Raw genomic sequence first — 27,507 nt, forward strand, 5'->3', positions numbered from 1 at the left:
AATGATTTAAAGTTTGAAACTCGTCCCAGACTTCCTTCATGGAAACAAATGAAAATGGCGGACGTTGCATTATTTGGATTACAATTTTCAAAATTTGATTTCTGCTTCTGGGTGCATTTTTTTGGTGCCCTAAAAAGCGAAAGCTGGCGTGTTTATGCATGCTTCGTTTTATGAATAAATTGCCTTCTTGCAAGTGATGTGAATTTCTATTGTTTGTAAACTTTCGTTTTCAATAGCCGGAAGTAATAATGTAGTTTCGTTTTCGTTAAGAAAATGATAGTGACGACTTAGCATTTCAAATAAATCGCAATAACGACCAATATTCGAAGCTTGGTTAAATTTGTTTAATGATAATCTTCTACAATTCACAAAATGGCCTTTACATTGTGCGTTTATGAAAGCGAGTTCGAAGAAATTCAACAATCGGTCTCTCTGTTTGAAAATATCGAAACTGGCGGTGATCTGTTTGGTTTGTGGAAAAGAAATGGGGATCCTGTCGTACAACTTGTTACTGGGCCAGGTCAGAAATGCCGTCGTACGTCAGTGTCTTTTCATCAGGACACAGTTTACCTTGCTAGGGTTGGTGAATACCTCAACTCAACCTACATGCTTTGTCATGTCGGTAGCTGGCATTCCCATCATCAACTGAGTCTTTCACATCCCAGTGCTGGTGATTGCAGCTCAGTATGTAATAATTTTCCCATAGGGCTTCAACGTTATATCATGATTATTGCCAACATTAGAAGGGGAAAGGTGGAAATCAGTCCGTATATGTTCACTGAAGGTGGGCATGTTTGCAAGAAAGGTGTTGTGTGCATTGTTGGGAAGGGAAGCCCATTTCGTGAAAATGGATATGTAATTCGATGTTTAAGTGATGGATCGGAGCATCCAATTGCAAATGGCAGGAAATATATTGACAAAGCACCAACTGAGTACCAGATCAGACCTTCAATGCATCACAACTCTTTATCTGCTAGGAGTGATGCTAGCAGAGATGATTCACCTATGGATGTTGACTCATCTGATGATGAACTTCGAACTCCTTTTTTCCATGGCTTGCCTATGAAAAATCCCAATAAAACTCACTTAAATCAAGATTCAAATCTTAAAGCAGATTCAAAGCTAATACAGTGGTATAACACGGATGAAGGCAATGATATTTTAAAATTGACGTATCAGGATGTGAAAAAGCACTTGGGGCATCATATAGATATCCATCGTAAAATACGATCAAAAAATCTTGTCATGAAGTTGTGGCACAATAATCAGGAATGGATTGTTGAATTTCCTCCATTGTTTGATTCTGAACATGCTTTGATTATGAACACTCGTACTGGAAAAAGTGTTCATTCTAAGAATATTGTCGAATGCGTGAGAGAGCTGTGTCAATGTGGCATGTGCAAATCTTGTTCACCGCTACATATGGAAAGGGTTAGTCGTCAGTCAAGTGTCATAGAATCCCCAAACAACAGGAAGTTATCAGGAAAAAATCAGTCACCTCGGAAAATGATTAAAGACAGAAGAAATAAACCCTACAGTCAACAATCTTCACGTCAGCCGTTGTATAACACAAATGATAGCAAGTTCTCCGGTCATCTGACCTGTCGTACACGTAGTGGTAAATATGAACGATCACCAAACTTCTTTTCTTCACCGTATGATGTTCCAAAAGTATTAGAGCAACGTTTCTCTCAACAACGTACCCCTAAAGTAGGTAGAGCTCGCCCTTCCCATAGGACTTTATTCAGCCATGCAACAGGTCTGGAATCAACGCTCCCTCAACAAGCCTGGAATCGTCATGGAATCAACATAAATCATCGTTTGCATTTGGACTGTTCACCAGCCGAAAATAAGTCTGAATTCTTTGCAAACGATGGCGTCGAAAAGAAATTTTCCAAACTTTGCAAGGAAATACGAATTCAGTTGGCCGATCAGCACAAAGTAGAAATTCAGAGAAGTATTCACACGAAGGAAATATATGTCACGTTTTTTCATAATTCCAAGAAATGGAAGGTTGCCTTTCCTCCTCGATATCCCGAGGTCACTGCCAAAATATACTGTAAATCCACTCTCCTTGCTCAGGAACAAAGTGATGATGTTATTTTTAATATTCGAAAGCATTGCAAGTGTTGTGTTTGTCGACATTATACATAAATGTTAGTTTTCTTATGATAAAGTAGGGAAAAAATCTTCTGAGCAATTTCTTGAAGTGTTAACAAACAAATCACTGAATATTTACATGTACAATTGAAAGTTTTTGCAGAGTTTCTAGTAGGAATATATTAGCGTTCTTTGTTTTCTTTGTTGAATAAACATAATAGGCTTATGTTTAACAATATATGTCACTATTTGTAACTTTTACTGAAATATTTTTATCTTGATTTTCATCGTAATCTTATTGTCTGCGATAAGACTAAATTTAATTCTTTCCATCTGTCAGCTACATGTAACATCCTCACGTCCGGTGATCCGTTGATTTTCTAATTAAATTGTCTTTATCTGACTCGTTCAAACATAGCAAATGAGAACGGTCTTTCATCTGATCCACGATATGTTTTTAGCTTTATTGATCGCCTTAATCATCTGGCAAATCGTCTTATCGTGAAATTTGGCTCGATTTATAGTTTGGGCTGTGGACTTGCCAGCATTTATCCCAGATTGCCACCTTAATAATTTCTAGAGCGTGACATCATCAGCAATAAATAAAATTGCCTTCTCTTTTATGTCGAGGAAATATCGAAGGCGATATATTCTACAATAGTAAAACAGGTTTATTGGAGAAAATGCCTTTGTGAAGATTTCATTGCATTTATCATCGACATATCACCCGTCGTTTTCTAAGATGTTACTTGTTCGTTGACCTTGTCAAATCTCGTTCACGGGGCGCGAGCATTGATCGATGTTGCGTGTTAATGGAAAAGTTACTTTCACAAATTGCATTTTTATGCTCTTCATTTTGATTGTCGGAGCATCAGGTAATCCTCCAGTTTGAGTTATGTTGTACTGTACATATACTCATGTTGAAATATGTTTGTATTTTATGAATTACACAGTCCTCGGAGGAAGAGAAAACGTATTTTCTAATTGTTCGTGGTTCTTTCACCAATTACAGCTTAAGACAATAAATTCATATTGTGATGTCTTTGAAGAATCGTTCTATAAACGTCCGATTCTAACACAGTTACACATTTTGTTTTTTTAAGCATGTAATTAAGACACACAAAAATATACTTTCTATTTCCCCAAAGGATATAAGTTGAAAACGGTGATGTATTAGTGTTAGATGACGTCTATTCATTCTCAACTGTCGATCAGATTTCATAACTGTAATATATGTACTTAATTTTTAGATAGTTCAAAGGAAAATACGTTGCTCCGAAATCCATTAGCATCATCTTTAGTGACGACCTCTATTCCAAACCAAATCCCTAATTGTCCTTCCAAGCTTGTGTTGTCAGGGGTACGTTTGAAACATGGGCGAAAATTAGCGTTATTTACTCTTCGTGCACGTGTCGAAAGCGTGATGAAATGCATCGAGAAATGTTGTGAAAAAGATTGGTGTAATTTGGCTTACAAGGTTGGGGCGTATTGTTACTCTGTGCAGTGTCCGGATGTCGAGGCTTGCGAAGCATCAAAAGGACCTGGAATGGAGATATCAGAGTACATACTTCTGGATCGACCATACACTGGCAACTACAGTAAGTTCAAACATTTTTATCATGCGCACTTTCATAATGTGATTGCATTTTATGATTTTATGTTTAATAGTTCTTCGATGTTTTCACTAGGAAGAAGTTTCATTCATGCTGACCCGGCAACACAAGGTATGGAGCTAAGTAACGCTAGAAGAAAATGAAAAAGAAGCTTTTTCTTTTCAACGTTGTGAATCTTTGATACTCTAACTGGGGGTGTGTGCTAAATAATGTAGAAAATTCTTCCTCATTGTCTATGAGCAAAGTGAAAACTTAGACTTCGTATTTGTTGTTGATTCATTCACAAGAAAACTGAGACATGGCTGCAACTATGGTATGTGGGGGAAGTTTTAGATCCATGCCCTACATTTTCTGTCTCTAGCTACATGTCGGTAAATAGTGTAGTATTGATTGGTAGATTTCTTAGATATAGTTAAAGCTATTCAAGAAGCATTTTATTATAATTTACAAACGGTCTCGTGTTTGTCTGTAAAACAACAAATGCTGAGCACCCCTCCCCTCCCAAGATTATTCTGCTGTAACTTTGACTGATTTTCCAATTGTTCATTATCTGGCTGTCGGGACTGCGTACTAACTCAAGTGAAATTGTTGCTGCGCTCGTTTGAAAATTATGAAGGTGGATTAGTGCCCCTGTTGAAATATTTAATAATTAGATCCTGCATGCATTACACAGAGGCTCTTTGAGTGATAGAGCATATTCGTTTTTAGTTGTTTGTTTTCATAGAAACTAAAACTATTTTATCTTAAACAGAAAAGATAGTGTCGATAACATTGAACATTACAAATGAGAAATATCGACCTGCTCTTGATGATATCGAGTCATTGGACTTTCTAAATGTTGCAGAACGAGTTGAGAACGCGGTGAGCATTTATTTCTTTCAGTTTGTTTTCGGTTGACTTTTTTATTTATGCTACATGCATTTTAATTTCTAAGATTTCAAATTTGCTGAAAAATGCTGACGGTTTTCGAAATTGCGAAGTATTGACATTTCGGTAAGATAATTCTATTCATTAACAGTGGTTGTTCTTGTTGAGCATGAAGATTGACAGGATTTTGATGTCGATCAATGAAAGATATTTTCCAAGCTGTAACATTTTTTCTTGTATACAGTAGCAATATCCAGTCAACATGGTGTAATATATGTGATACAATATAATACAGGGGCTTTGGAAACTTTCAAAAGTTCTGGATGTTCTATGTTTGAGAATAACGCAAGGATCTTTCCCTTTTTTTTCCAAGCGAACATTACAAAAATCCTCAAAAATCCCTTTGTTGTATTTCATTACACACAAACGACTTGCATAATTTTTCAATGTTCATACCATTACTTAATTTGAAAAGTTAGTGCACCTGTAAAAAACTAGCATCCAATCAATGATAAATGTTTAGTGCACCTGTGAAAAACCAGCATCCAATCAATGATAAATGTTTAGTGCACCTGTAAAAACCAGCATCCAATCAATGATAAATGTTTAGTGCACCTGTAAAAAACCAGCATCCAATTAATGATAAATGTTTAGTGCACCTGTGAAAAACCAGCATCCAATCAATGATAAATGTTTAGTGCACCTGTAAAAACCAGCATCCAATCAATGATAAATGTTTAGTGCACCTGTAAAAAACCAGCATCCAATCAATGAGAAATGTTTAGTGCACCTGTAAAAACCAGCATCCAATCAATGATAAATGCTTAGTGCACCTGTAAAAAACCAGCATCCAATCAATGAGAAATGTTTAGTGCACCTGTAAAAAACCAGCATCCAATCAATGATAAACGTTCAAGCAAGAAGCTAAATTTGTGTGTCTCCCTCCTTTCGGGATACACACACAAAAGTTGTGGGTGTATGTGCAGGCACTCAGACATCCACGGCTTCACAAGCTCCTGATTTAATATAATATAATTTATTAACTATAATGTATAAACAATGTGAAAAATACGATATATAAATCTCTACTAGTATTTTAGCCAAACCTCTTTATTATTTTAAAGTCCTGGACCTTTACTGGCGAATATAACATTGAGGATATATGCACAAAGTTCAGCCAATCAGAGTGCCACTCTTTTGTTGCAAGCAATCAACGCGGGCAAAATGGACTCGACACTTGAAGATGGTAGCGAGCATTTCACCCTTTCTCAAGAGGGCTTTGATGTGAAAATATATAATAGTATGTTGGTTGCATTGTTTGAGCCTGACTTATTGCAGGGTAACGCACACTTTCATAATAGACTCTGAGTTCTTTTTAAAATTGACTATTTAGATCACAGTATTGTTTGCCATGGAGAATTTGATTACCAGACCGAATGGGGATTAACAATTTATGGAAGAGTCGATGCAGCACCATGTCCACGTGGTGGGCAAGGTAGGAGAGAAACAAGGCGAAGTATTGTAATACTTGAGATTATACTTCATCTCTCTCTGACAGGTGAATGTACTAGACGTTGTTTGGGCGATGAAGATAACACAGTCAAATGGGACGTACCTAATTTTAGCGAATGTACATCGTATGAATTTAGAGATCTTCACGAAAAGGTATGTCAGATGTTCTCGATATGTCTCACCTGTTAGATTTCTGAAATAATATCGCAAGTTTTTTCTTCTTAAATAAAGTTTTGCGTTATTTTTGTCTATTCGCATGTAGTCGAAACAGTTTAAAACTGAAGCTGAGAAAAAAATACCATTGGATGAGATTGAAGCAAAGGTGGGTATGAAGCATTATGATTTCTTCAAGAAATTGCAAAGGTTGACGCTTCATCACACGTTTTATGGAAATGATTTTGATTTGTCTGAGAGGAATGTGGCGTACAACAACGCCATCCACAATTCACGGAAAGATCATGGAAAATTTCACGATTCACGCAAGACCCAGGGAATGAGCATGTCAAAAAGCAACAGGCAAGCGAAAGTTGCACCAAAAACCTCAGGAGTTATATCTTTGACGAATGAACTGCTGAACAGTAACGACTTACTCGATGATAAAAATTTAGAAAAGATCGATAGTAGTTTATCTTTTGGCAATAAAATTGGCCATATGCAACCAGGTACTTTGATTAAGAAGAAGACTGGAGCGAGTCAGTACGTTTTAAACCAATCACATGCTTCTTTGTTTCATAATGAAGATAATACATTATTCCACGGGGCTTCTAAAACTCAACACGCACCTATTTATTCACGACATTCAAATTCTTCCCTTATCTACACGCCATCACGCAACACTTCCTCAATGTATGAGAGTGTTTCAAAGAACGCTGGTGCGCCACAATACCTAAATAAAAGCGTTATTACTTATTCTCAAAAACGTTCCAATTCACTCCAGCGTGATACAAACATAGCTATGGCAAAGGCATTCGACAAAAATAATACTCCGGTATCTGTGAAGGTCACAGGAAATTTTGGACAACTGGATTTGAATGACACTGATTTCAATCGAGTATTCGTAAAAAGCATCCCGGAGATTATAAGAAGTCGTGTACCAAGGCCAAGCAGTCAAAATAGTGGAATAGGTATTGTTGAGCAACAAGGATTGGTAAAATTACATCAAACGGATAATCAACAGAAGGTGACCATGCCAAGTCCAAAAAAACCTTTTAAGTCTACATATCCATCTTCAAGTGCAAAAAATATTTTAATGAATTGGCTTAATAGCGGTAAAAGAGTGTCGAGAAAGTTTGCCACGTCTCCTCAGAGGAAAACATCTATATCTCGCAGCCAGTCACATATACTGTCTCCGCTGTTGCAACCGCGCCTTCTTGATAGGGTTGCAAGGAGCATTAATAGGATGGATAGATACAACAAGGGACAACATAGGGTTGATTCGATCCGGGCATTGTTTAAACGTGCCTTAAAATCGTGGCAAGTTGTGCAATCACAGATAGATGAATCAAAATGGAAAAGACAGATTGGCACTGAAAATTACTATACAGCATCAGATTACGACAGCCGTAATGATCCTGAATATCCTTTTTATAACACTTATCCTGCCAGTTATCAAACAAATAATGATAAATTGAGAAACCCAGAAACTGGGCAAAATAGTGGTAGACATCAAGGTTCCGTCTCCCGCCAAGCTGTCGACATTAAGAGAGCAAATTTTTTCAACACAAAGGAGACCAACAACAATCCATACAGCAGCATAGACACACCCTCGTCATCAGTGCCTCGGAAAATGGTACCATATTCTCAATATGATTTGTCAGATACAAGTCGATCCTTTTCTAACTATTTCGACTCTTCAACTCGATCATCATCACCGTCATCGTATGAAGATAACTCACCCCCTCGTCCGTTATCTCCTTTACCTAACTCGCTTCCAAAACAACCACGTGAACGTTCTGGTGTTTTCCGACCCTTCTCTAATGACTACTATTCCTGGCAACATTCTCGGTCTTCAACCATTTCTACCAGAAAACCTCCATCCTTCCGCCAATCTGCGACGGATTTTTATTCGTCTATCTCACGTCCTCAAAACCCATCGCCATCGAGATATCTCTCTGATCCATTGTATGCCTTTTCTCCTCCTAATCCTCTACCTTCTCTTTCCACTCGACCACCACGTTCATCATACCCTTCATATCCTTCACCGCCCACTTCATACCCTACTTCACAAACATATCCTTCACCACCCACATCATACCCTACTTCACCGGCATATCCTTCACCACCCACATCATACCCTACTTCACCAACATATCCTTCACCACCACATCATACCCTACTTCACCAACATATCCTTCACCACCCACATCATACCCTACTTCACCGCCATATCCTTTGCCACCTACATCATACCCTACTTCACTTACATATCCTCCACCACCCACATCATACCCTACTTCACCAACATATCCTTCACCACCCACATCATACCCTACTTCACCGGCATATCCTTCACCACCCACATCATACCCTACTTCACCAACATTTCCTTCACCGCCATCTCGATACTTTCCTGCAACAGCTAGTAATTCTTACAACTCTTCTAATTATCCATCTGAATTCTACGCATCATTCTCCAACCCCAGTAAAATACCCACAAACAAAGCACAAGATGCCACAGTGCTGCAATCTAACTCAACCAATTATCCTCGAAGCTTTTTGTCTTCTGATCAAGGAGCTAATACACATTACTATAATTCGTCATCTTATTACATGCCTTCAAGTGACAATTTCACTTCACCTCCAAACAACAATTCATCGTCTACCTCTCAAACACCATCCTTTATGTCACAAACCATTAATGTACCGAGTATAATTCAAAGCATTAACGAGACAAAGAATATGAAAAAATCTCTGTTTGCTGCAAACATTTCAGCCGTTCGCATAAAGAATGGTTCGTACATTACTATAAACGATCCCTTAGATGCTTTTTTGTCTGATTATAACATTACAAGTAAACCGTCTCCGAAGAACTACACGGAGACTCCTGCAAACGACACTCACAAGTCAGAATACAAAATTACGTTTCAAAATATTGCCACAAATTTAACAACAGATACAACAAGTTCTCGTGTTTCTTCGAAAACAAACAACGCACTTTCCCATACATGGGATTCTCAGGTCGCCAATCAAAGCTTCGATGTAATTCACGATGCAAGTGATATTGACGAACTTGATTCCATATTCGATAATGCTCAATCATCTCCATTCACAATTCATGACATGCAGAATAGAATCAACGATTTCTCAAGTGGCTACAACCATCGACAATCTTCTCAACTCAAGAAGAATCGTCCAAATGCAAAGGATGGTATGATCATAGTAAAGAAAGGAAAACATCCTGCTCCTATGTTTGGTGGTGATTTATTGCTTGCAGCAGATAGCGTAGTTTATTTTGTGAAGTTCAATGAATATATGAAACCTTTGCTTACTTTGGAGAATGTTATGGTGAGTTTTTATCTCATGCTATAAACCTAATTAATATAAAAATTTGTACATGTACCTTGAACATTGTTGTCTCTCATAGGGACAAGCTGTCTTACTTGTAACAAAGTAGAAGCTATTTCCTTTGTTCTACATTGTAGGAATTTCTGAGAACTTGCAGCAACATTTTGGATATTGAAAATGCGAGAGAGTGGAAAAACGCGCAAAGAGTAAGGAAATTTTCTTCAAAGTTGATTTGATTTTAATGGCTTTGTCTATGCCTTTTTTCAGTGCACCAAAACAACTTCGTTTTACTGGTTACTGTGTATTTTAGCATGTTGTACAACTGAGCAAAACAGGTGTTGATATAATGAAAGATGGTAATGTTGTGGACTGGGAAAGAGCTTCGAGAAGAACTACAACTGTAAGTTAGTTTGCAAGCTTTTTGTTGCACGTAAATCCTTTATGTCGGCATTGAGTAGCATGTACTGTTGGTCTGTTCAATTCATCTATTTAACATTGAGTATCTGTTTGCCATTTGAGTCTTCTGTTTTGTTAAATTTAGTATTCAATATTGAGTATTTAGCATCTCTTATTCTATTGAATTATCTATTTTGCCATTGGGTGTTCTCTTCTGTAAACAATGAGTCTATAACAATGAGTCCATAATAATGATTTTTCATATTTCCTATATTGATGTATTTGTTATGACAGGGTATGAGGAGTTCATCTGTTTTGTATGAGATGATCGAAGCTGTTGAATCTTTCGGTCTTTCAGCATCGTATCAGTTGGAGTCATTTGTAAATCAAGTTATCATTAGTAAAAATATCGGTAAGCTATTTACACGTTCTAAAAGAGGAGATATTCAACATCCATGCAACAAAATATGGTACAAAACCAATGCAAGTATTGAATTTAATTTTCATGTTGTTTTAGCTATGGAATTGTCTACTATCCTAACAGACATTGAAGGACCTGCACCAAACATTGTGTTTCCAAACATTTCCGATCCTCGCATCCATGAGTGGTCTAACGAAACAAACCTTATTACATTGTCCCCGGCCGCATTAGATGATATTGCACATGGAGCTAATGTGGAAGCACACGTTGTGGGAGTCTTGTTTAAAACAATAGGAAATTTAAGTATTCCTGTTGAAGAAGGATCCGGGTAAGGAAAGAATCCATCATCACAAAGTACTTTCAATTAAACATATTTTACCAGAGTTGCTGAAATAGTGATTAAACGACAGCAGAAAGCTAGATCAATTTGTGATAGCTTTTGAATTTTGAATCTATCAAAAAGGACTTCAATCTTTACAGCTAACAAGTGAAAAAACTCCTCAAAAACTCAGAAATTTTTATTTAAGTTAAAACTTTTTTTCTAATATTGATGTTTATCCACCTTTGAACAGATGTTCACATAAACCTTGCTCACTTTCTTGCAGGGCAAAATCTTTGACCACACAGTGAAAATTTTTTTACATCATTAAAGTTAATTTTACTGCATCACTACAGACAACCATACGATAATTATTCTTCGAGATAATCGACGGCCTCTTTTGTTCTGCTGTTATAGAAATATGAATGTCGAAAGTGGTAATATGATGTCACTGTCTGTATTTCCTAAAGTTGCTGACGAACTGGATCCACCTTTAAGAATTACACTTGAACATTTAAATGTATAGTAAAAACATGTTTTCTGTCAACTTCAGAAGTGGGCTGCTTTTTCATTTGCATTGTTTTAATTCTTGTAATTTTTCTCATTATTGCAGCCTGAAATGGCTCGTTTCAAGCAAGATTGTGTATTCCTAAACTCAAGCGCAGAGTACGAACTAAAGCCTTCACATTTTCAATTGTTTATTCCTTGAAGATAAACTTCTGCTATTACTTCGCCTTTAGGAACATTTACGAAATGTGGTCTAAAGATGGTTGTCGAGTTGCAGACGTCAATATTACTCATACAACTTGTGAATGCAACAAAATGTCAACATTCAGCTTACTTGTTGATAAAAGCAGACCAAATGTATGTCAGAGCTTTACTATATTAACATCAATGAGAACTCTGAAGGAACGTTTGTGGAAAACTCCATTTATCGAGTAAAATTATTTTGGTGTCGAAACATATTCTTTGCATGTCAACCTTTCATCGAAAAAAAGCTGTCAGTGCTCAATCACATGTTCTGTTATCTACGGAACAATGTTATTGCTCTAAATTGACTCATTCTCTAAGTTAATGTAATTATTTCATTTTTAGGATTTTGTGATTCAGTCGGTTCCAATCCCACCAAAAATTGGTAGTGGTGGGAAATCAAGAAAAACTCGTTCCATTCGTCTGGCACTGTACATTGTTTTACCTATCTTGTTGATTCTTGCTATTCTTTTGATTCTTATGGTTTTCTTATGGAGGTGATGACTTAAAAATTCTTAGTTTTTCATAATTCAAGAGTATATCAAATGAGTGATAAGATTTGGGTTTTCATTTTCCTTGCAACAACCTGCAAAGGAAGGAGTCATCGAGTACATTATATTATAAGGGGAATAACGAACAAAGTCTTGGGGGATCTCGCTACCCCTGTCAATATATATAACCGTTTCCTCTTGTGAATACATTAAGATTATCTACAAAACCGTCTTTACGACTTATAAGAAAAACAAGCTGGCAAAATTTGATGCAAAATTATACATTGATTGCAGTTATGTTATTTTGTGCTGCAGAAGGCGAAAAGGCAAAAAGCTAAATGGTCGTGATAAGGAATCCGCAATTGGTAGAGGTCATGTATCTTTAATAAGAAAATGATGTCTCTAATATTTCAGACACTAAAAATTGATAGTCCTTTGATTGTATTATAGTAAATCGGATTTATAAACAATGTATTTTATAGGTGAAAGAAACAAACCGGATTTACTCACTGAAACCTTACCTAAGGTAACCGCGAAGAGACTGAGAGTTTTCACACAAGGCGTACTAATTCTAAAAATTGAATCTCGCTTTGTATTTTTGCACTGGTTGCCTTTAGGTTGAACGTGAATCCTCCAGTCTCTCCACCACTTCTGGTGAGAAGAAAATACGAAAGAAAGGAGAGGTAGTTTAATTATATTTTATGTTGGATGATGCATCTGCAATGAAAGTTGTTTTGGGTTTGTTTAAGGTCTATGGCTTGTTTTAAAAACTCCTCATATTTCTTCCTAGGGACGTCGAAAGAAAAAAAGAAAACGGCGGAACACGATTGACAAAGACAGCATTACAGAAGAAACGCAACAGGCAAGTATATTTTGTTTTGATCTCAAGCATATTAACGTGTGCGAAACGTCTTTCTATGAACAATCTAAATTATCGTCACCATCAGAGTGACGACGAACGTTCCCTGGGCGAACTACGTTTGCACAAAGATCTCCAGGAACAACTGTTAATGAAAGAAAAAGCGATGATCTTTTCTGATTATCACCAACCTTATAACTTCATATCCCATGAAGAGCCCGCTGCCGAACCAGTAGACTCTTCCACTCCCCTACCCGTCAAATCAAAGACAGACAGTTACCCTCGACGTCACAGACATCCCATGTCATATGAAGAAGACACACGAGGAAAAATTGGCTTTAATATGCAAAAGCACAATTCAGAAAGTGTGCCACCTTTACAAACTTCGTCTGGAAGTTCAGGCTCCCCTGAAGACAGGAGGACCACCACTCCTTCTAAAATATTTAATTTAATCGAGAACTCTGTACATGAAGAGCCTTTAGAAAAACAAAGACTTGCTAAAGATAGTGTTCGGACGCTATTCCCAAATGAATATTTTAGCACACTGAATACTGATGGTGTTGTCACACCTAAATCCAAAAAGAAATTTAGGAATCAAAAAAGGAAAGATAATTTAGCTAGTGTCGAGGACGTTGACGGAACCTCTTCATCAAGACGAAGTGAAGTTAAGAAGAAAAAGAAATTGTTCGGTAGAAATACCCGGAGTGCCAGTCAAACATCATTAGATGTAATACAAGAGAACCCTATTGAATCAGGTGAAAAGACACAACCACGTGCACAACCACTTGAACAAGATAAGAGACTAGAATCAAAGCCTCCAATTAGCCCAGCTAAAAAGAAACTTTTCAAAGGTAGTAACAAAAAATTACTTGCGACTAAGAAACCTGAGATCGCAGTATCAGATGGAGTATCTTACGATGATATGATTGCTGAAGAAGAACCTGAAAAACGGGCGTCTTCTTCAAAACAATTCAGCGATAGTAAAGCCCCTTTAAAGTTAGTAAAAAAGGCAAAGAAAAAAGAGGACGCTGGTCGTCTATTATAGGAAATATCAAACGCAATGGAAAAGTGAAGGATCTCTTCACATTATCCACTGTATTAGCGAAGACCTTAACAAACGGACGATGAAGATTCTGGAAAATCTCTCTTTACGGAGACTAAGCAGAAGTAGGAATCCTTTAAACAGAGACATTTTGATAATTTATAGTGCATCGCTCTCAAAGAAAATAAATTAAATTTTTGCCTATAACTGTGCAAAGATCACGAAAATCTTTATCTCCGCGGAAACTAAGTAAACCCGTATGAAATTAAACAACTTTCCTTAAAAAAATATTCCAATTTGTACAAGATAATAGCGAAAGACATTCAGATTAAGAAATATAGTTTAAAAAGAAAGGACTGATTCAAAAACATCAGACAAGGTCTCATTTTGCAATCAAGAGTTAGCTTCTTTCAGACTAGACAATTTTAATTTGCTTTTGTAAACATCTTTAATGAAATTTTAGTTGCTAAAAAAGGCTTTTATTTACATCAAAATCCGTCCCTGATTGGTCACATCACTATGAATCGTGGCGTACATTTGCACGTGCTTTAGTGAGGGCATCTTAATGTCATGGAAACTTTTGTCGTATTTAAGTGAAAGTGACGCAAACAAGGTTTTTCAGTTTTACTAAAGTTCTGGCGAACGTCGAATGATTGAATTCTTTAACGAGAGAAATGTCACCAGTCATCAGCACGAGTACAACAGAAATTTTCGTCCTAAACACAGAGAGTTTGACATTGTTATCGCTAACAACTCATCTCAATGCCATTCTTCTATTTATCACTTTTTGTGACCCGGATAAATCTGTTTCTCGTGTCTGGATTCCATTTCATTTGGCGGTTGTCGATCTTGCTGGCGTACTCATATCGCTAATTCTATCGCATAGCACTCCCAATGAAGATAACCCCAAGTTCTCTGTATTGTTTTTCTGTCAAATTTTCTTCCTCGCGTTGGACTACCTTGCGTTCTTATTTAACTGGATGATTTTGAAGCGCGTTAATAAAACTATACGAGAGTTTACGTCGAATCCTCATGTGACGATATGCAGTACGTCTCAACTGAAGGAATTACCGTATGGGAATCTTGTTTACACAAACATTAGTCGTGTTGATAAACGCAATGCTTATTATCATGGTCTTTCTTTGCTTGTCACTCTCATAATGATATCATTTTTCCCATTTTCCGTAAATTTTGTGCCGTTACCATTGATATATCATGCTGTAATGAGGAATACATTGTTACGCACGATCTTTTACTGTCTAGATGGTGTTGTGATATGGGTTCGATATCGTTTTCCTCGAAAACTAAAAAAACCTGCACTAGTTGTTATGCACGTTTAGTCGTTTAGAGCTATAGTTATGGAAATAATCGTCAGTTTTGGCGGCTCGGAACACTACATACGAGTTGTAACAGACATTTTAATTCATATATACAATTTATATAACTTACTTTTTTTCTCTCTTGTCTGGTCTGTTATAGTGAGATCATCCATTCCAACAGATCTTTTCAGATTGCGATGGAATATTCTAAAAAAAAGGTTATACTGTTTATGAACAGGGAAATATCTGCGTGTACACCACGATCCCGCGTGATCTAGGTCCAAGCCACCACGACCCAAGCAAAGTAATTCATTGCGGGAATTTTAAAAATGGAGGTTGCTTTAATATATTTGGGAACAAAACTCCGTGAGAATTTCAAACAAAATGATTCAAAAATTCCATTTCGCATTACTGTAGAAGGGACTAGAAGTTATTGTCTTTAAATAATACGTAAGTGGCCACTTTCATCTGTTATTTTGTTATTTAATCATATAAAAATACTAAGAAGGAAACGATGTGGCTACTGTCAATTATTTGGAATTGCCTAAACTTCCTTTATATATTTCACGACAGGATTGTAGTTGTTAAACTAACTGTCGTTTGATGTTCTTCAAAGTTGTTGTATTATGATTGTGAATGTTGATAAAGCTACTTTTAAAATTGTACCTTTGTTCAAGCATATTAAGTATACAAGTTTTTAGTGGTTGTATTTCATTCTCTCTTCGATTTGGGGCTGCCCTTTCTCCATTTCCACAATTCACATTGAAATCCTCTTGAGTGATTGAGAACAGTTCATTTTCTGAGCACGTTATATCTTCCTGTTGGACGTATTTTGTTTAAGTTCAACATTTAAACATGAATGAAATCTTTGTAGTCTGCTTCTGCTAGTTTCGACAACTTTTTGAAATATATTTTTACCTGACTCAAAGAAAGATCATCATCATGAAATGAATCTCTATCGTTGATTTCAATACCAGAGTCTTGTTCCAGATCAAATTGTGTTGGTAACTGGTAATCTTCTCTCACATCATCTGCAATCTTTTCAACATATTTACACAACATGTCATTTTGTTGACATTCATAATCTTTCAGTTTTGGTTCTGCTTCTCCTTTGAGAGTGGGTAATGGTGTTGAAGGACAGTCATATTTTACTTTATTTGTTGTCACCGATTGTTTCAAGAGCCTGGATCTTTGATTAACTTCAATAAAATATGTTGATTTTAATATTATGATTTACTTGAGTAAATTCTGCTTTCTATTCCGGAATCAAATTTTTATGTTTTCTGCGTATATCGTACCTGTCTGTTTTCGACTGCGAGGGCGTGTTGACCTATTAAATTGGAGGATTTTTTCTCAGTTTCAAAAATATAAGTTTTTTGACAAAAGCTTCTTTCACAACTTGATTGGTTACTACGTCATGCATCAAAAGTATATAACTGATCTCTTTATCTCTGTAACATTATACACATCGACTCACCATGAGGCAGCCATGTATAGCACTCCAATTACAAAGATAACTAAAACAGGAACACAAAACCACACAACAGCCATTTCTCTAGCGCTGTGCACATCTTTCTCTGAAGCCTGTGGCACAAGAAATTTCCTCTGTAAGACCGATACTTCTTAAACAGCATCTTTTTTTGAATCTCTGAATTATTTGAAATGATTGATACCTGTGGTGAATTTGCATCAGCAGTCTCCATAATTACCGCGAAACTTGCCAAATGATCACATCGACATATCGTGTGGTGATCACTACTTGACTCTACCCAGCAACCTTTGGTTGACCATGCTCCACCATGAAGTGGACTACAATGTATGGAAGTGTTGAAGGTTCAGTTGCAGTTTTCAATAAGCTATGAGGATGCTGGCACACACACACACAGATGTATCACAACGTAACCATACTTTACGTGAGGATTATGACATACAAGTAGGGATAAATCACAACAAAACCATACTTTATCTGAGGGTTATCACATACACACAGATATAACACAAGAAAAGGCATTTTTGATGTGAAAATGAATACACGCATACAGAAAATTAATACAACAAAAACCATACTTTAAATTAAAATCCCAAAAGACACATCGTGGGTTGATCCTGTTCTCCTGAAATAAAAAGCTGACGTTTATAATGACGTAAGTATTTCTCGGGACTCTTCACACAATGTCATGTGACAAACCTTGAGATGATGTAATGTTACTGTAATGGCTGGTGTTATTTTGTCTTGAATACGTGGTTCCGTAATTATCGCCAGAATCTTTGTGTTTGGCTCCGCTTGTCTATATAAAAGTGACAGATCGTTTTAAAACTCGGTTGATTTGTGTATATCTCGTGTTTCTCTGTTGTCTTCATAGGACAATACAGTTGCTCACCCTAAACTTCCCTCGTAATCCAACGGTAACAAGCTTGATAGTGTTCTGTAGCTGAATGTATATACTTTTGTGTTGCCTATAAAACATGTAATACGGCGTAACTTGATATTGATTCACTTCAGTTTTTCTCCTTCTCATCGATTTCATAACTTTTAACTTAAGTAATTCAATACTTCGTTGTGAAATGAACTAATTCGTTTTCGTGTTGAAAACTGCGTTTCAACGTTACCTATACTGAACACTGATGCAGGAATCCTTATGTTGTCTCTTTCTCCATCCCATAATGCAACATCAGTGTTGGCGTAGTCAGGGAAAATTTTACTGTCACTTCCTTTTTTGTGTGAACTCACTTGTACGACTGAACACGAGCATTGCATATGAAAAAGAATGCAAAAAGGCTCAGTTTCCTGACTTGCTATAACTTTTTCACATTCCACTTAAATACCTATATTGTTCGTGATGTCTGTGAAGTTTGAGTTGCCATGCGCAAGTGTCGCACTCGAAATTACAGTGAAGGTTTGTGTATTCTTCAGAACGTCTGCCGATCCTCTGTGGTTCTGAAAATGTTTTCAAAGAAAGACAATAAGTTCTTGACCTAACGTGTTTCTTGTGGATCTCTGCTTGCATTTTTATTTGCATTCAAGGATGTATAGACCACTTTTACTGTTTGGTGCTGTGTTCAACGCACAAAGAAGCTCGAACCTTTTGTATGTATTTCCATTCATGGCGATTGCTATCGTCAAGGACATTGCTACAAGTCGTCAAATAATTCTAGAAAAGATTTAACACTTTGAGGATTTCTTGAAAAATGGATTCCATATATTATGTCAGCGTGTCTTACATGAATGTCTGTCAGAGTAATCTGATGGGGTGTAACTGAGCTTTCTTGGACAACAGCTGTGAGTATTTCATTGGTTTTCCTCAGATCTCCTCCGAATATCAATGAATTTTCAATAGTTCTTGTTGTGACCACGGATAAACTCTGCAAAAGAGAGCTCGGATCTTCTCCATAAACCAGTTGTTTGGCCTGGAAATATCGAAAATCGTTCATTGGATTATTGCCTTTTTTTGGATACCAACATTCCAATATTTATAGAAATTTTAATCTTCGATATAAACTTACCCTTTCATACAAATCTTCATATTCGTTGGTGACGCAAGAGCTGAAGTCAGGAAACAGCCACGTTGATTTGATGGCACATTTTCGTCTAGCAGTTCCTGCAACATTATTTTTTTATGTCGTATGATTTTTTCAAAGCAACGTAACTTACAAATGCTTGCATGTTTGACAAATGTTCAACCAACAGTTGTGAATCAAGCAAGCATATCCAAACATACGAAGGGAAGAACTTTACTATATACCCATCACCACTTATGCGGTGTTGGTTACCATTCAGTGTTAAGTAAAATCTAACATGTTTTCATCTAAAGAAATGAGTAGAAAGAATTCCCTATTTGCGCCGTTTTTCATATTCCTATCCTATCAGTTGCTTTATCACAGTATTTGCGTTTATGGACATCGACTGTGTATTGCATCTACATTTTTATTACGTTAAACTTCCAAGGAAAATATTTCGTCGTATTACCCAACCTTTCGCCTTTTTTGGACAGGGTCTCTCGTCATAACTTCCCGCATTTGTCGTTTTCCAATGTAAACCTGTTGCCTCTTCTTCATGACAAACATCAATGTCCAAAATGTCCTTGTTAAACTCTACAAATAACATCACATGTCGTTCTCGCATTTATTGAACTTTGTTTGCCATCGCTAGGCAATAACGGGAGCATGCTCCTCCCAAACTAATGGAAGGAGACTAATTTGAAGACAGTAAGTTATTGGATTACATACTTTTCTGTGGGCATATATGCATATCAGAATGAACGAAGAGTAATATTATCTCGGTGTGTTATCGACTAGCTGATAAAACAAACCTATATTTTTACCTCGTATACTCTGTCTCTCCTTCCTTTTTCTTGAAATAAAACAAAGTTTATGATGCGATGATTTGCCAAGGGTGCTCTTAATCTTGCACGATTCCTTTGCGCGGCAAGTTAAAGCAAAACATAGGTCATTCATTTTGATGGCTACGTCACATGTCTGTATGTTACAGCATTTATTGATGCAAGTATCCATTAGGGCTGTTGCACCAAGATTTGAATAGTTTCCCGCCTCCAGACCTCTTTCTAGTGTCATCTCATTCATTATTTCTCCAGGATAACATGTGAAGGTCTTGTTTTGTTTCTCTAGGTAAAAAGGCTGCATTCTAGTCATAATTTGATTGTTACAAACACTATATTTTGTTTGTAATCGTAAGCTCACTTTCATTTGTCAGGTCTGTTTCGTTTAAAGATTCAATTTTTTCCACTTTGAAATATTCTTGAAGTGTCCCATCGTTGTTTGTGTTGTTTGTGTTATTTGGTGTTATTGTGACTCTGGGCAACATTGTGGATGCAACTCGATTTGGTTTTGGAGCAATCTTGACACTCACGATTGAAGTGTTAACCCCTTCCGGACCTAACACTTAAAGAAAAAATGAGAGTTTGTTTACTATAACTGTATATTCAACATTGTCATTTTTTTTTCTTAATAATAGTTCTTACATGAGTGAATGGCTGTTTTGTTTTCAACACTCTATTCTCTAAATGCAAACATTGAAGATATTTTCTTACATACGTGACTTCTGTTTTGCTTGATGTCAGTCCATCCGTCAAGTGAGGGATTGCTGTATTGTATTAAAAATGTCGACTATCTTTACATTACCTTTCCTCATATCTTCGGGTGTTCTTTGTTGTTTCCTCGTAGAATTAAAAGGTTTTTGTCTTCTGTCGTGATTCATTTGATTTCGTTCTTTAGTGGAGCTTTGTTTTGCATTGTTGTGATTATTGTTACCCATTGTTGATGTGTGCCTTGCATCGTGTTTCCTAAACTCATTTATATTATTTGGTATAGTAGATTTCGGCTTCAACTTAGCTCCGTTTACCATGAATGGCCATTGACTTTTCCTATCAATCACATTCCACTCCCTATTATCCTTTCTGTCAATATATGTATCCGTGTTGCTTTGTGTCAACTTCTTGTTATGTTGGGGTAAAGATGTTAATCCACCTAAGCGCTCAACGTCCTGCCATTTATCCCACCCACTTATCAGGTTTGTTGGTCGTCTAACAGGTTGTGGAGGGACGGATTGTACAATCCCTTGTTGTCCTACTTGTATACCATCTCCATACATATTATCTCCTGTGGAACTACGATCTTCATTTATGGGATTTTCTGGTGAAGAGAATATATTTAAGGGTTGCTGAACAGTAGATTCTTGATTTTCACCATTCTGATATATGTTAATTTCATTGCCCCGATTCCAGGCGTTCGTGGGTGTATATGTCCATGTTTTCTTCACGTCATTATTTTTATAACCATTGTAATTATACCAGTTCCATTTGGCGTTATTCCATTCGTTGTCGTAGACGTTTTCTTGTCTATTCCATTGTTGGTTATAGTTCTTGTTCCAATTTCTTAAGATTTCAGGATAGGATGATATGGTCTCTTTTTCATGCGGTAAAATTTCTTTAATCTCGCTATTGTGTATTTCTGAGACTTTGTTGAATGGCGTTCTGGTTGGTATTCCTGGAAACTGCTGGGATTTTTTATTTGCTCCAGTTCCCTTCGTAAAATATGTTTTATCATGCCCTTTTACGGAATTCACTGGATATAGACGTTTAAATGGCGCGTATTGGACGGGTTGAACATTATCAAGTGTATTTGAAGTAGTTTTTCCTTTCGTTTTTCTGTTTAGTTTGAACTGATATTGACGTCCATTTGATGAAATTTCTTTATGCGAAGGAAGCTGCTTTCTGTGATTGATCATTTTAACACCAATATTTTTATTGCTTGCTTTATTTTCCACATTCGAGAATTGTTTTTCATTTCGTGAAGCCTGTCCACTTTTTGAATCACTGATCAATTTCAATATTTCTTCCTTTATTTTCTTTTCAGTCGATTGCGAACCCCGGAACTTGTCTTCACCTGTACGTTTGGAGGATTTTTGTGGAATGGCAGTCGATTGCGAACCCAGGAACTTGTCTTCACCTGTACGTTTGGAGGATTTTAGTGGAATGGCAGTCGATTGCGAACCCAGGAACTTGTCTTCACCTGTACGTTTGGAGGATTTTAGTGGAATGGCAGTTGATTGCGAACCCTGGAACTTGTCTTCACCTGTACGTTTGGAGGATTTTTGTCGGATGGCGTTAGGTAAATTTTTTACTTTTGAATTAATTAGTTTCTCGTCATATTTTTTTTGGAACTTGTGGGAATCATAACCTTTCACGTATGTTTCCTGTCCTTGTGGCTTTTGCATGCTGTTGTTGTTCATTATCTTCATTTTTCCTTTCGTCACATTGTTATGGCGGATTAAATTGTTCACCTTGTTTAAACTTCTTGGTGTGCTCCGATTATGCTCAATATTGTTTGATTCTTCTATTTTGCTATTCCCAAACCACATTTTTGTTCGTTGGTTGAAGAATTTCTCTGAATCCGAAGGTTTAGTTTCTTTATTTCCCAAATTCCAATGCTCTGTTAAGTTGTTGAAATATTCTGCGTTTTTTTTTGGTTTGAATGACCAATTTCTTGTTCTTTGATTGAAATATTTCCAACCGTCATCGGCGTCGTCCTCTTTTTTGAGCTCCTTCCATTCTTTAGTTTCTTGATTGTAAAATCGAGACTTGTCTTCTTCTTTAGAAACGCTTTTCTCTTTCTCATTTGCCATTAATTTACTTTTATTTGCCTCGTTTTTCATTTCATTCAGACTGTGAAATAAAGACGGATTGCGTTCTACGTGGACAGTTACATTTTCTCGTTCCATAATATTTATGATATCGTTTTTTAGACTCTCGTTCTTGTTGATAGTCACTTTGCTGTCATTCATTGACGAATTAGACCTCTCACTATCAACTTTATTTTTTGATTTGTTTGTTCTTTCATCCTGTGTATGGTTATATTTCACCGTATTTCGTTCATGACTTGCTGCTATTCTTCTCCCGTCTTTTGATAAACTGTTTCTCTCCTTGTTTACCAAAGAAGATATTCCTATTTGCTTTATGTTTTTTGTATGAGCGTTATTATCATATAATTTGCTGTTATTTGAAACGTTTTTAATATTTGACATCCCACTCTCATAATGATTTGATGTTGAATTGACTGCTAATGTTTGATTATTCTTAGTTAACTCAACATGACTTCTTTTGACTTCTTGGTCTTTTACGTTTTTCATTTTTATTCCTTCTTTTAGTGTTTTATTTTTTCCATACATGTGTTTCACGGTGTCGTGATTTAATGTTTTAATTGTTTGTTTTTGAGGATTTTTCAACATGTCGTCTTCGCTCACTTTTGTATTTTTACGAATGTCAATTGACTTATTTGATTTCTTTTGTGTTCTTTTATTTTGGTTTCTCACCTCGTTGGCGCGATTTATTGTTGTGGAATTCTGTCGACTGTTTTCATAATCTTTTTGCCTGTCTTCATTCTTTTCAACTTCTGAACTTTCATTTGTTTTTTCATCTTCTGGACTTTCCTTTGTTTTTTCATCTTCTGAACTTTCCTTTGTTTTTCCATCTTCTGAACTTTCCTTTGTTTTCATCTTCTGATCTTTCCTTTGTTTTTCCATCTTCTGAACTTTCCTTTGTTTTTCCACCCTCTGAACTTTCCTTTGTTTTTTCATCTTCTGAACTTTCCTTTGTTTTTCCACCCTCTGAACTTTCCTTTGTTTTTTCATCTTCTGAACTTTCCTTTGTTTTCCATCTTCTGAAATCTTCTGAACTTTCCTTTGTTTTCCATCTTCTGAAGATCTTCTGAACTTTGATCCTGGACGTGGATCCTTTGTTTTCATCTTCTGAAATCTTCTGACCCGTTTTTGGTGATCTTCTGAACCCTTTGTTTTCCATCTTCTGAACTCCATCTTCTGAACTTTCCTTTGTTTTCATCTTCTGGAAATCTTTCCTTTGTTTTCCATCTTCTGGATGTTTTCCATCTTCTGGACTTTCCTTTGATCTTCTGACTTTCCTTTGTTTTCATCTTCGGATCGATCTCGGACTTTCCTTTGTTTTCCATCTTCTGACTTTCCGATCTTCTGAACTTTCCTTTGTTTTCCATCTTCGATTTTCTTTGTTTTCGATTTTGTTTCGATTTTCATCTTCTGAAATTTCGTTTATTTTTCCACCTTCTGAACTTTCCTTTGTTTTTCCATCTTCTGAACTTTCCTTTTCTTTTTTATCTTCTGAACTTTCCTTTGTTTTTCCATCTTCTGAATTTTTCTTTATTTTTTCATCTTTATAATTCATCTTTTTATCTTTGTCGTTCTTTACTTTGCTGTTGCTTTGACCAATTTTACGATGCCCGTGTTTATCGTCTATTGTGTTACCGAGTCTTCTCTGTTTATGATCGAACTTTTTTCTGTTGATTTTCACAAAGTTTTTTGCTTTCTTATCTTGTTTCTTGAGGGCACTACTTTGATTTTGATGAAAAGAGGTTTTTACTGAAATCTTTTCAGATTTTATAGTATTGGCTTCCTTCTCTTCATGTTTCCTCTGTTTGTGGCTTTTAGAAACTTCATTTGAATCTTCATCATTATTATTGATCAGTTTTTGCTGGCCTTTGTCATTATAACGATACCGTTTCGTTTTGTTTTTGTCATGACTCTTTTTCACTTTGTGTCTGTCTTTTTTCTTAATGTTAATATTTTTAACAATTTCTACATCGTTGTCTTTACCACTGTGTGTTAAATGTCGAAATTCTTTTTTTGTTGGGTTTGTTTCTTCGCCTTTCCCGCCCGCTATATGTTTTCGTGTATGTGTTTTATGTCTTTTTCTGTTTAGGTGCTTATTTCTAAACGTATGATAATGTTTTCTACTTTTATCAATTGTATTGATTTTTGCATCTTTTGCAACACTTTGGGTTTTCCCATGAAATTTGACATGTTTATCGGCCAATTTCTTCCGTTTGTTTTTGTGTTTTTTATTCATTTCTTTTCTTCTGTCCTTATGATTGGAAATCTTTCCATGATATGTGTGTTTTTTTAGTTTACGTCTTTTGTGATACGTCTTTTCATGACCATTGTTGTTGTCGTCATTACTCGATTCAGCATCATTTTTGTTATTGTGTCCAGGGATTTCATTCTTCTTGGACTCAACAACTACGTCGTTTCCTCTAGTTATGAATGATTTCTTTAATAATTTATTACTTTCCTTCTGTTCTTTTTTAAAGTCGTTTTTTACTTTTTCCTCGCTTTCTTCCTGTTTTCCTTTATTTTCATCGTCATCTCCTTTACTCGACGTTCTGTCTTTGTTTTTTTTTCGAGATTTCAAGGAATGTCTTTTGTCAGTTTTTTCGTCTTCAAAATTTTCTCTTTCGTTTTTTCTTTGAAATTCCTTTTTTCTTTCTTCAATTTTTTCCCTCAACTCTGCAATTTTATGTTTGTGGTGCTGGTTCTTTTCTGGTTTTGTCCTTGCATCAAATCTTGACTTATGACGCCTTCTTTCTTTCATTTTCTTCTTATGGTAATGAGGACGACGAGAATATAGTTTATTCTGGCTGTTGTAGCTTTTTACACTTTCTGCTTGATCGTCCATATCTTTTTCACCATCCCTTTCATTTCCCATTTTTTTATGTACATTTATTTTTTTCTTATCGTGAGGAGTTTTTTCTTTATCCTTTTTTCTGTGTCTCTGAAAATTCTTACGAATGATATTCTTGGTTTTCATCTTTTTTACTACGGCGTGTTTCATTTGTTGAGGACTTGAAGATTCATCATCATCATCTTCATCATCATTTTCTTTTGATCTTTCATTGTTTTCACCTCTTCTTTTTGAATGTCCTACATTAATCATGTTTTTGTTGTTTTTAAATATTTTGTGTTCGTGTTTCCACCTTCTTTCTTTAAACGAGTCCTTCTCATCATGTCCATTATCATGATAGTCATCATCTTGATCATTATCAATCAACTTTTTCTCCTCTTCTAGTAGTTCTTTTATGTTCGTATTTTTATGGTAATGATTGTGATAGTGATGATTTGAGTTTTCTTGACTTTTTCTATCATTGGCCTGGTTCTCTTGTTCATCATATAATTTCTCGTTATCATCATCCATATTCACTTCCTGAATGTATGCATTATCATTATTTTCTTTATTCTTTTTTCTTTCATTATATTGTCCTTGATGATTTTCAATTTCATCAACAACTGAATCTGTATAATCGTCGTCTTTGTCCTTCCACTTGTCTTTCCACGATTCTTTATCATTTATACTTCCATGATCCCATATCTGATGTATATTAAGTTCACTCTTACGTCGTTTGTTTTTTCTATGTCTGAGAACACCTTTTGATCGATGATGATAATGGTGTTTGCGTTTGGATATTTTGGGATCATCTTTCCTACTGAGCTTTTCTGTTTTATATTTTTTCTGTTTTTCATTTTGATTGGAAAAATAATTGTTTGTACCATCAGTCGATGAGGAAGCTTCTGATTTCATCGTTTCTGAGTCTTTCTCAAACATTTCTAAGGCGAATATAAATTTTACAATTATGCTTGCTGCTTACGACGTCAACTCAACCGTTATTCCATCCCTATATTTTCAGCATCATCTTATCACACTTCCATTTATCCTTTTATCTCTGTACTTATTCTTCTTATTTAATACCACACCGTTCCACCACTCCATCTCATTTCCATCCCTCCATCCACTCCATCTCCTCCATCCATCTCCATCCTCCATCCCTCCATCTCCATCTCCATCTCCATCCATCCATCCATCTCCATCTCCATCCACCTCCATCCATCTCCATCTCATCCTCCATCCCTACTGCTCCATCTCATCTCCATCCTGCTTTTACTCCATCTCATCTCCATCCGACTTGTACTCCATCTCATTTCCATCCTACTTGTACTCCACCATCAATACGTACCCCCTCACTTTTGTTTTATCATCATTCTCTTTCTCCCTTACTTTAGGTCCACTACTGTCCAACAATATAAATCCTACAGTAATCACGTCCTTACCTCTTCTCTTTAGAAAAGCTATCTCTGCGTGCAGCGGTAGTCTTTTTTCATTCCGAGTTTCGCATTCTCCATCGTCTGGACACAGAACGCCGTAACATTTTCCTCTGATCGTAAATGCTAACGAGCAATCTTTTATTTGACAACAATATTCATTGCATACTCTGTTACTTTGTACGTTTGTCGCTAGTCTTCGGAATTTTAACATACTTTTGTCTTCATTTAGAAACACGTGATGCGGAATAACTCTCTTCTGTCGACAGAAACCATGGTGTTTGGGATGATGAGAGAAATCATCGGACAAAAATTCTATAAAGGTACGATGATTTCATTTATTTACCGTGTTGAAGTAAATCTCAAAAGGCTCGGCTTTTAGTTTGTGTGCAGCTATGGCATTAGTTGTATATATATATATAGAACGCTTTTATCCTGAACCTTTCGACCAAGTGCGACACTATAATCTTGCGAAAAGTTCTGTACGAAAAGATCCGAAATTTTTTCCTTTATGAATATTTTTCAATTCACTTCATTGTCAATTGTCGTTCATTTCATTGTCAATTTCCATTAAGTAAACTACACTACGTTGCATTACCTTAAGTGATATAGAATTCAGTTCATTCTACACAAGCTCTAAAAACCTACCGTCACTCTCTGGAGAACTTCGTTTGAAGATTTCGTGTCTTTTTATACGAAAGGTGTTCATTATATTCCTACAAAGCTCGTGATGCGAACAGCTAACGCCATAACATCTTGTATTGCTAAGCAAGGCTAAATCGCACATCTTATTGGAACAGCATAAACTGATGCATGTTTTTACATTCTGCGTTCGACCCAATCTCCAGACTCGAAAAGACTTCTTGATGTGTTCTTGTAGTTTCGTACGTGTGCATTT

At 36.2% G+C, this 27,507-nt stretch overlaps 4 protein-coding genes across 4 annotated transcripts; 2 read left to right on the top strand and 2 right to left on the bottom strand.

Annotated features, from left to right (window-relative positions):
- Positions 1–2,669: 2,669 nt before the first annotated feature.
- Positions 2,670–8,972, top strand: LOC124453176. Its single transcript, XM_047003930.1, has 9 exons — positions 2,670–2,975; positions 3,351–3,698; positions 3,789–3,824; positions 4,465–4,574; positions 4,648–4,706; positions 5,705–5,880; positions 5,974–6,075; positions 6,139–6,245; positions 6,355–8,972. Exons 1-9 carry the CDS (start codon positions 2,900–2,902, stop codon positions 8,962–8,964), a joined length of 3,624 nt encoding a protein of 1,207 aa, XP_046859886.1. The 5' UTR covers positions 2,670–2,899; the 3' UTR covers positions 8,965–8,972.
- On the top strand, positions 8,972–14,081 carry LOC124453177. The gene is made up of 13 exons (XM_047003931.1): positions 8,972–9,596; positions 9,734–9,802; positions 9,907–9,996; positions 10,287–10,404; positions 10,510–10,741; positions 11,150–11,252; positions 11,346–11,398; positions 11,473–11,596; positions 11,828–11,979; positions 12,289–12,344; positions 12,456–12,499; positions 12,591–12,656; positions 12,764–14,081. The coding sequence occupies exons 1-13, from the start codon at positions 8,991–8,993 to the stop codon at positions 12,923–12,925; spliced, it is 1,875 nt and encodes a 624-aa protein (XP_046859887.1). The 5' UTR covers positions 8,972–8,990; the 3' UTR covers positions 12,926–14,081.
- Positions 14,082–14,303: 222 nt separating this feature from the next.
- On the bottom strand, positions 14,304–27,500 carry LOC124453175. The gene is made up of 21 exons (XM_047003929.1): positions 27,433–27,500; positions 23,784–23,891; positions 20,333–23,339; positions 19,892–20,092; positions 19,516–19,815; positions 19,166–19,285; positions 18,698–18,792; positions 18,416–18,601; positions 18,277–18,345; positions 18,020–18,131; positions 17,804–17,932; positions 17,575–17,650; positions 17,382–17,481; positions 17,261–17,307; positions 16,867–17,002; positions 16,671–16,777; positions 16,492–16,523; positions 16,112–16,392; positions 15,860–16,011; positions 15,324–15,400; positions 14,304–15,092 (listed from the first exon to the last, which is right to left on the bottom strand). Exons 2-21 carry the CDS (start codon positions 23,862–23,864, stop codon positions 15,088–15,090), a joined length of 5,313 nt encoding a protein of 1,770 aa, XP_046859885.1. The 5' UTR covers positions 23,865–23,891; positions 27,433–27,500; the 3' UTR covers positions 14,304–15,087.
- On the bottom strand, positions 25,415–26,409 carry LOC124452509 (protein PFC0760c-like). The gene is made up of 3 exons (XM_047003068.1): positions 26,260–26,409; positions 25,490–25,881; positions 25,415–25,436 (listed from the first exon to the last, which is right to left on the bottom strand). The coding sequence occupies exons 1-3, from the start codon at positions 26,407–26,409 to the stop codon at positions 25,415–25,417; spliced, it is 564 nt and encodes a 187-aa protein (XP_046859024.1).
- Positions 27,501–27,507: the final 7 nt, after the last annotated feature.

Source organism: Xenia sp. Carnegie-2017, unplaced genomic scaffold (assembly GCF_021976095.1).
Source record: "Xenia sp. Carnegie-2017 unplaced genomic scaffold, XeniaSp_v1 HiC_scaffold_25, whole genome shotgun sequence".
In the NCBI taxonomy this organism is placed as follows: domain Eukaryota; kingdom Metazoa; phylum Cnidaria; class Anthozoa; order Malacalcyonacea; family Xeniidae; genus Xenia; species Xenia sp. Carnegie-2017.